This window comes from Drosophila busckii, unplaced genomic scaffold, assembly GCF_011750605.1.
Source record: "Drosophila busckii strain San Diego stock center, stock number 13000-0081.31 unplaced genomic scaffold, ASM1175060v1 chrUn_01, whole genome shotgun sequence".
Lineage (NCBI taxonomy): Eukaryota > Metazoa > Arthropoda > Insecta > Diptera > Drosophilidae > Drosophila > Drosophila busckii.
In genome coordinates, this window is record NW_022872717.1 from 778,862 (window position 1) to 788,974 (window position 10,113).

General features: G+C 36.9%; 1 protein-coding gene across 1 annotated transcript in view; it reads right to left on the reverse strand.

The window, feature by feature from the left end:
- LOC108608270 overlaps nucleotides 1–9,993 on the reverse strand; it is a 42,988-nt gene extending 32,995 nt beyond the window's left edge. Inside the window, exon 1 of the mRNA XM_017999574.2 lies at nucleotides 9,222–9,993. Coding sequence (XP_017855063.2) covers nucleotides 9,222–9,941 — 720 coding nt within the window. The 5' untranslated portion in view covers nucleotides 9,942–9,993. The remainder of the gene's footprint in view (nucleotides 1–9,221) is intronic.
- Between the last annotated feature and the right edge of the window lie 120 nt (nucleotides 9,994–10,113).

Here is a 10,113-nt window from a genome sequence, read left to right on the forward strand (position 1 = left end):
ACTTTCTTTGAGCCCGACATTACTAAGCTCAACTACAACCGCTTGGACCGTTGGCAACAAGTCAGCTAACTGCAGCAAACATTTTGGGCAAAATGGCGAGACGAATATATAACTCTACTTCAACAGCGCTCCAAGTGGCGCCGTCAATCCCCTGGACTGCGTCTTGGTGACGTGGTTCTAGTGAAGAACGAGAACATGCCTCCACTCAAATGGCCCTTAGCAAGGGTCACTAATTTGGTGTATGGCAGTGATGGCGTAGCAAGGGTGGCTGAATTGAGGACAGCCACTGGGACAACAACTAGGGCAGTGAACAAGCTCTGCTTGCTCCCAACGGATGACGTTGAAAGCCGTGCCTTCCAACGGGGGGAGAATGTTTGGTTATCCAAAGCCAACAAGACCAAAGCTTAAGCTACCAACAGCTGATCTAACTTTAAGCTCGTCTTTGCCGGCGCATAAGCTTTTACTCTCTTTTTGGCACTTGCCTTTTGAACAGCTGCACTCGCTATGATTTAAGTTTATATATCTGTCGCTAAGAATTATGAGGCCGAGCCTATAATTCCCATCACTTTACTTTAATTTTGACTCTCTCGACACATAGTTGTTCTCGTAAGCCGGCCGTGCCGCATAAATTCAATTACATTGTACATTCGAAACATTGCAAATATAACGAAACTGAATACATAAACCTGCATAAAGGCAGTAATAAATCAACATATTATAAATTAAACTCTCGTCGTTTTATAAAATATATTCGGGCGTTAAATCGCGATTAGCAACATTAAGTGGTATTACATAAGAAATAACGGAACTAAAGAAACGGACAACGAATTAGAGATGAGTGGCGCGCAACGGCCGTTTCACTAAAAATAATATCATCGTGTCACGACACATACATATATACATACGGCTGTGTTCATAAAAATAGCAGTGCTTATAACGTAATTGTTTAAGATCGAAAAAATATAGTATAAACACTAAAATGGGACAAATTTGGTTTACATCAACATAATATATTTATTTATGTTAACTGAAAGAAAATTTGAATTACTCCATTTTTTTCGAAAATATAGTTAATACCAACTACTATTACTGTAGTACAACATAAATAAAATATATCCTAATATTTTGTTGTAAAGCCTTTATTGGCTATTACAGCTTCACACCTACGTGGACTGGAGTCCACCAAGTCCTGGCAACGCTTGAGGGGAATCTGCGCCCACGCGTCCTGTACAAATTGCCAAAGCTGAGGCTTTGAAGTCGGGGGTTTCTTTGAGACATATCGCTTGATGTCCCCCCCATAAATTTTCAATCGGATTTAAATCCGGAGACTTTGCTGGCCACGACATTACATTAATGTCTTGTTGAGTAAACCAGCTCTTAGCCGATTTGCTGGTATGTTTTGGATCGTTAGCCTGCTGGAATGTCCATTTTAAGGGCATATCCCACTGTGCATATGGTAGCATAACATTTTTCAGTATGTCCACATAGACGTGCTGGTCCATGATCCCATCGATCATATGTATGGGACCCACGCCGCTGTATGAAAAACAAGCCCATACCAATATTTTGAGGCCACCGGTCTTAAGTGTGTGGTTTGGGTGGTACACAGTGTTTGGGGGTCGGCGGACATACTGTCTTGAGCCTGTCCCACCAAACAAGACCAGTTTGGACTTATCTGTCCAAAGAATATTACGCCATTTCGTCACTGGCCAGTTCATATGGCTTTTGGCCAACTCCAATCGGGCTTGGATATGCCTTTTACCAAGTAATGGCACCTTTCGGGGGCTTCGCGCATCTAAATTTGCATTTACTAAACGACGGCGAATGGTCACGTCGCTGATCCCCAACTTCAGCTCCGCTTTTACATCCCTAGAAGGAGCAAAAGGATTCGCTTTGCACTATTCTTCGGTCCTCAATATCGGTTGTTTTTCGTTTGGGTCACGTGTTTTTTGTGATTTTGCACAAAAATTCCCATAAAACATAAAATAAGAAGCAAATCTAACGGAACTCTTTTACTCTTCCTATCTCTATATTCCATTTTACAAAAACAATATCTCTATATTCCATTTTACAAAAACAATGCAAGCGATCAACTAACGAAAAGGAACATGCAAAAATTACCGATGTTTTACTTCGTTGCGATTGCACTGCTATTTTTATGAACACAGTATATTCAGGGTGTTCACGACGTAATCTTATAGTATCGCAGGAAGATTGTACCAAATTAGACCTGAAAAAAGTTTTTCACAAATCCTTAACCATAAATTTTTAAAAAATAAATATAAATATAAAAATAAATAAAATAAAAAAAATAAAAAGTACCTGACTTTGATGGCAGAATGTAAAAATACTCATTTCAATAAATAAAGTCATTTAAAATCAATACAAGCGACGTAAACCTGTATATCACAGTGGTCGTTCCAAAATGACAAAATAAAAGAACTGAAATCAATAATTTACAGATTAAACCAAGTCATACAATCTAATTTGACACAGTAAATATGCAAAAAGTAAAAATATGTTTAATTTTTTAATCCTAATCTTTATAAATTTCTTTAAGGGCAAACCTAATTGGAATGTTTAAAAATTCTAATTTCTTTTTTAGCTTTAAATTGTTTCTCAAATATTTAAGAATGGCCACAAAAAGTTTCAATGTCGAATTCCCGAAATTTCGGAAGACATTAGGCAAAACGTGAACACGTCCGCCTTAAATTTATTATGAAAAAAAAACTTTGAAGCGGATTTTCTCCGCTTTATGGCCGGAGCACGTATTTGCTCTTCCCATAGTCAAGAGCAATCAAGAGAACAAATAAGCATACTGAGTTAAGGGCTTGGACGCCCCTGATTTAAACCATTATAAATGTACTTACAACCATACAACAAATGTACTTATTATTTTCAAGATACCCATACCGCATCTTCACCACATTTTTGGATCTTGCTGTGTATAAACGCGACTCCCATTTTCGTTTTAGGCTTAGATGATTTATAAAACTGCAACATTTCCGAATATAAACGTGGACGTATTAAAGTTGGACGTATTATATACTTTGACTAGGCCATCACAGAAAACACACGCACGCACTCACAAACACATACACACAAATCAGCTAACGCGTCACAGCTCATGTTCGCTGTAGTGTTAGCAGCGGCGCTTGTATGGCTCGTCAGCAAGCGCATCCTGTTGTCTATATAAAAAACTTAAATGTAAATATTCCTAAATTATATATCCGATCTTTCTGTAATTAACGGCATCGGTCAAAAATATGATATAGATTTTTCCACATTTTTGTGAGAGTAAATGGTTTCTTTTTTTATTTGCGAGGGAGGGGGTGAGGAAATAAAAAAAATAAAATAAATAAAGACGCAGACCTGGGTATAGGAGCACCTACTTACTAAGTTTGGTTGCTCTATCTCTTATAGTTGCTGTCAAACACGCACTTATACAGACGGACCTCGACTCAGTTTGTATTACTGATCGAGAATATGTGTACTTTATGGGGTCTTGCACGCGTCCTTCTCCCTGTTACATACATTTAGAAAACTTCATAATACCCTTTTCCATTTTCAATAAAAATTTCAAAGTGTATAAAAAGTGGCAGGTATGGCAATAAATAATAAGCGAGCTAGAGCTTATCAAAGTAGCAGAATACCTTATACTCATTATTTTGGGCCGTAGTGTATATTCTTCATCATCTTATGTATAAACAATATGGGAGTTAGGACAAATTGAGCTGAAGCCAGAGCTCCCAAAATATGCTCAACCAAAATTTCACAAGCTGTCTGCTCACTCTGAAATACAGAAAATATTATACAACTCGCTCACTCTCTGAACAGAACACTTCTAACTTGTTTCTCTCGTGTTTTCTGTTTTTAGATTTAGATTTGCTAACATCTTTAGAATTCTTCAAAATGCAAAGCTGCATACCAAAAAAAATTCTATAACAGACCACTGTTAAACCTTACAGCTGTTACTGTCGTGCACGTGCCAGCAAATTTCACTTTTTGTAGCTAATATTTTAATTGATATTGTCACAACCTGAAACATTTTTAACACCAAACTTTTAATGGATATTAATTGTACGGGTTTGTACTATGTGTTTGGTGTGCTGTGCGTGTTCTATTAATATTTTTTAAAATTAACAGATGCTTTTAAAAGTAATTTCTTGGAAAAACATCAACTTTGCGTAGACATAAAAAGCGTCAATTAAGGTCCATTAATGTGCGTACAACTACATGTCGTAGAGCACAAATCCGCACAACCAGCGCAATTCACATTTTTGCAGAGGACATCGAGCTAACTTTTCAAAATTTCATCAAAATTGAGTAGTTTTTAAAATAAAATTTTAAATTTATGTATTAAAGTGTTTTATAGTCAATAAATATAGATACTCAATTTCTAAATAATATAGAAAAACAATTTTTTAACACAATAGTCCGTACCTTGACCATGTGCAGCTATATGTTAAAGTGGTCCGATCTTGATTTTACATTTTTGTTTTGGCCAATATGTCATAAGCGTTATATAAAGCATAACTGGGTAGTTTGGTACGGGTATCTTAGAAAACAAAAAAGTTTTTCATAGAAGAGCATGTATTTTAATCAATTGTTCCTATGGCAGCTGTATGATATAATTTTCGATTTGAAAAATTTTTTGACAAAGTATTAATAGAATGATAACACACAAAACTTGTAAGTTTGGTCCAGATTCGCTTGAAAAACAACGAATTTGCATATCCTAAAAATTTTAAATAGGCAGTGCCACGCCCATTTCGCTGCAACAGCTTTCTATTGATCTTTAAAGACTAATGCAAAAAGTAGACCAAAATATCTCATTCCGTTTTTGCGTTATTAATTTATATTCGAAAAATTGAAATATTCCCCACTGTAAATACTTTTAATTTATTTTTCTTGAAATTTAGGTTCTTATAGAAGGATTAATTAATTTCCAACAAAATGAGCTCAAATTCATTTCTGTAAGTTGGGTAGTTTTTTTAATCGATTACACAGTTTCACTGAAAGGGATACAAATTAAGGAACAATATAAAGCATCTCACACACCAGAGCGAATAAATCGCAGCGGCAGCGGCGCGAATATGTAATACACACCAGAGCGAATAAATCGCAGCGGCAGCGGCGCGAATATGTAATTATCGTTTCGACGGCGAATGTGCAGCGTTTTTTTCTAGAACCGCGCATGCAGCGTTTTTTCCGATTGCCGCCAAGAACGATAAAATTACATTGCGCAGAAAATTGCTCATATTCTGCGGTGATGACGTCACATGTGATGCATGTGTTGAATTTTTGCCTTGTTTACATGATAAATTACTATATTTTGGCTTTTAATACAATATAATTATAATAATATAATACTGGTCCTGACAATAACAGCGACTTTTCGATATGGAAGCTTACTAGAGGGATTTAACGACAGTCGCTCTTTCAATCCCCCATCTTAGGCCACAATGGGCTCTGGATAAAGACGGATGATGACAGAGCAAATGCATTTGCTTCACACCTGTCCTCTACTTTCACTCCTTTTGAATTAACTGACGCTTCCCACCGTGTAGAAGTTGAAAGATTTCTAGATGCTCCTCTCCAACTCGCCCGCCCCATGAGATGTACAACGCCACAAGAAGTCTCACTGCAGTTAAATGCGTTGCTACTAAAAAAGACTCCTGGACCTGACGGTGTACACTGTTGGCGTTTTCCTTGATGTCAAACAAGCTTTTGACAAAGTGTGGCACGAGGGTCTGTTGTATAAAATGAAGAATCTGCTGCCTGCTCCCACTATGCCATCCTAAAATCTTTTATTTGTGATCGAACTTTCGAAGTTGCTGTCAGAGACTCCAGCTTAGTGCAGATACGTGCAGGAGTCCCCCAGGGAATTGTACTTGGACCATTCCTATACACCCTGTATACCGCAGACATGCCAGCTCCGTCACTGCTATCAAACGCTCAAGATGATACCCCTGCTAACCTGCTTCTGGCTACCTACGCAGATGACACAGCCATGCTCGCGTCCCACTCGTCGCTTGAAATCGCCTCGGCGACTGTCCAGTGTTGGCTCCATAAAATGGAACTGTGGACTGCTAAATGGAACATTGCAATAAACAGCACTAAGTCGGCATGTGTGACCTTTTCCCTGCGACCCGGAGCCTGCTTAAATCTTACTTACGATGGGAACCCCATCAACGTTAATTCGCACTGCTACCTGGGTGTCCACTTGGACCGTAAACTAATATGGAGGCCCCACATCACGGCGGTAAAAACCAAGTGCCTTGAAAAGCTAAAGAAGCTCGACTGGCTCCTTGCCTCAAACAAGCTGCAGATGACCACTAAAGCTCTGCTCATCAAAGCAATATTAACACCGACCAGGACCTACGCCATCCAAGTTTGGGGTACAGCCTCCAAGCACCAGCTTAATAGACTACGTGTAGTACAGTCACGTGCTACTCGGCTTGCGTCAGGCCTTCCTTTGTATGTTACGAACCAGGCAATTGAAAGCGACTTCCGATTTATGCTGATAGGAGATCAAATTAACATGCACAGCAGCCGATATGCGGACAAACTCATGGCCCATCCCAACTCGCTGCCTAGCAATCTGGTCAACCCGCTGCCAATAAGAAGATTGAAAAGAATTCACCCAACAGACCTACCTGACGGAAGAATAACATAAATACACTGCAATAATACCATTAATTAACAATAGTCCATGCCCAAAACGTGCAATATATACTTTTCCTCACATACGACCGGTCATATTCAAAGACATGATTCCGGCCGCAATAAATAAATAATTTTTGGAAAAAAAAAAAAGAAAAAAAAAAATTTTTTTTTTATTGAAAAATATTTATTAAAAATCATCACATGGGAATGAAAAAACAGCGAATAAATTCGGGTGTGAACACACATGAGATTTTGGCGCGGAACGCGCGGTTTATTCGCGCCGCTGCCGCTGCGATTTATTCGCTCTGGTGTGTGAGATCTTAAAGCAAAATTCCTATTTTTTTTCAACATTCTAATTTGCTGACGCGGTCCGGGGCGCGTCGCTGCTGACGCGTTACAGCGAAAAAACGAAGCTGATATATCTCTATATACTGTTTTGTTGTGTAATGTTGTTTGGTGAAGTGCAATGCGTTGTTGCTGCGATCCGGTTGCCACCAGAGAAACGGCAAGAGTGCACGCACTCACGAAAAACACAACGCGTACACCATGGTAGTACTGCAACACACAAGCGAAATTGTGGAATCAGACCACAATGCAATTACTTGTGCGTTAGAACAAAATGATTTCAGCACATGTGCCAGGGCAATCCTTTCCCGAACAAACACAAAAAGGTCAAAAATTTCCTGAGTGCTCTTTTCGGCTTACCTGCTTGCGTCGCCGTGCTGCCAATGCAGACAGAGAGAGATAGGCAAGATAAATTGTTCTTCGCTTATCCCTATATGCTTAGCCGATCGAAACTCGCGACTTTTCCTTTGCGCTTTTGCTTCGTTGTGGTAAAACACCACGGACCTTTTCTCGGAATCTCTCTGGGGTTTTGTGCGCTGCTTGTTGCGCACGCAACACAGCAATTTTGTGTGTCCGGTGTCGTATTTTTTCCCCGAGTTGTCAATTGTGCCCGTAGGTCTCACACTGATTCTTTGTGTGTGCCACCATTGTCTTAAAGTGCCATGCCGTTCCCATGGTTGCCACTCCAAATTTAATGGCCAAAAATATTAAAAATGAGCCAATTTGAATAAAAAAGAGCCAAATTTTTATTTATTATTTATTTAAATTTTTTTTTATCTCCTATCATATAATATAATATAAAAACATGAACAAAAACATAACAAAATATTTTTCTTCAATGAAAACAGCGGAACAATTTAAATTTTGATTATATTTGTGTGTTTGTCTTATAAGAAATAAAATTCTTTAGAAATGCAAAAAAAAAGTTTGGCAAAATACAAAAAATAGCTTTAAAATAAAAAATTTCTTGTACCGCTACTAGCAAAATAAGAGCCAAATTCAATAAAAATGGGCCAAAGAGCCAACGAGATAAAAATGAGCCAGTTTTGGCTCAAAAGAGCCAAATCTGCCAACCGTGGCTGCGATGCTCTAGTCAAAGTGTTTATAAAAGTTGGTTGCGCCCAACTATAATTTGTCCACATGTTTTAACTTTCTAATCAGGTTAAATTATTTCTTAGCACACCAATTAATGCTGTTATTGTACCCTTCCTTCTCATTGTTACAGATTTACGATATCATCGACCAATCAAAAAATATGTAAGTACAAAAAGGACATAAGTAAATATGCTCATGAACATTACAAATGTATGTATGTATGTATGTGTATTATGCATACAACACAACATATGCTTAGTGATAATAGGTAAAAATTTCCAATATACATATGTATGTATGTACATATTAAATTAGTATATTTTTCATACATGGATGCATATGTATGTACATATGTACATGCAGATTTATGAAAAAAGCTTATATGTATATGTACATATGAGAAATTGTACATATGTATTATGCATCTTGCATTAATGTATTATATATAAGCATAAATTATAACAATATACATACATATAAGCATGTTAATTATATGCTCATAAAACGCAATAAGAGCCAAGCAATTCTGGTAGGCATAAATACATATGTAGTATGTACATATGTATATGTAAATAGAAATGTGCAGTGCTGCGATATTTTTTTTACAAAAAGGCTAAACATTTTTCCTAAGAATATATATTTATTTATTATTTAAATAGCGAAGCTTGTAATAATTTGAATAATTTTGGCTCTCGCTCAACGACTCCAATCCAATAGTAATATGGAAATTTGGAGCATGATTTATTTTATCAAGAGCTCACTCAGCACTTTTTAAGCTTTTTGTTGCATTAGTAAACATTTGAATGCGCAACTCTTTTAAAACTACATATACAAAACTCCCGATTCCCAAATTTTCACTTTTAAAAAGGCCAGTACTATCCACATATCTATGCATGTATGTTTTATGCACACAAATGCTTCCAAAAGATGTTTGTTCATATGTACATACACACATACATAGTATTACATACATTTAGTTTTAAGCACACAAACGCATACTCATAAATATGTACATATTTACATATACATTTTCGAGCGCCTCAACCATTTTAATGTATTAATGGCTAAGCATGTGTGTATGTATGTGTTAAATAAAAACAACTTTGCCTTACCTTAATAGAGAGACAGTTGAATATCTGAATTGTAATGTGCGGTGATGAATCATCTTTATGGTCTTGTGAACTACACTCCTCGTCAAGCAATGTATTTTCACTGATTTGATGTAATTGATGCTTTCTAGTTTCCATTAATTTAGCATTATCAGTAACATTTTCCCGCTGTTTATGTACAGATCCTGATTTCTCTTCAACTTTATCGAACACAGTTTTTATATTTGATGCTTTGCATTGAGTTCCTATTTGTTTCGGCTGAACTATGTCGTCTGTCGTAGATGGTAGTTGAAATTGTAATTTATTTGCTGGCAGTTTGCTGAGATTTGTAAGCGTACGAGCATATAAACTGGTTTTATCTGTGGATTGTTTGGCGGCAGAAGAATTACAAGGCACATTTGGTGTGAAATTGTCGTCAACAAGAGCATCGCATGTGTCTACTAACAAATGATTACCGTGCTCTGATTCTGCTGATAAGTTGTTATCATTACATTGCTCGCAAAATGTATTTGGGTCGAAAGTATTGCAGACACATTTGGATACTTTTATTTCATTTGTATTGCACGGATTTACTTTTAGATTACTTCGGGGCTTAGCTACATCATTTGGACTTGAGGTTGCATTACTACAATTATAAATTTGTAAATGTGTGATATCGCATTCACTAACCAAAGTGAGGCACAAACGACAAACTTGGCGATACTTTTGTGGAACATTAAACATATTTGTGTTATTATTATTCGTTCACACTTCCAGCAGAATTATATTCAATAATTTTATATTTTGTTTTATTAAAAATTATAACTTTAAAACAAATTAGAAATCAAATGTAAACACTTATTTGTCACTTCTTCATTATTTTACAATCCACTGCTCACCGGAATAAATTCATTTT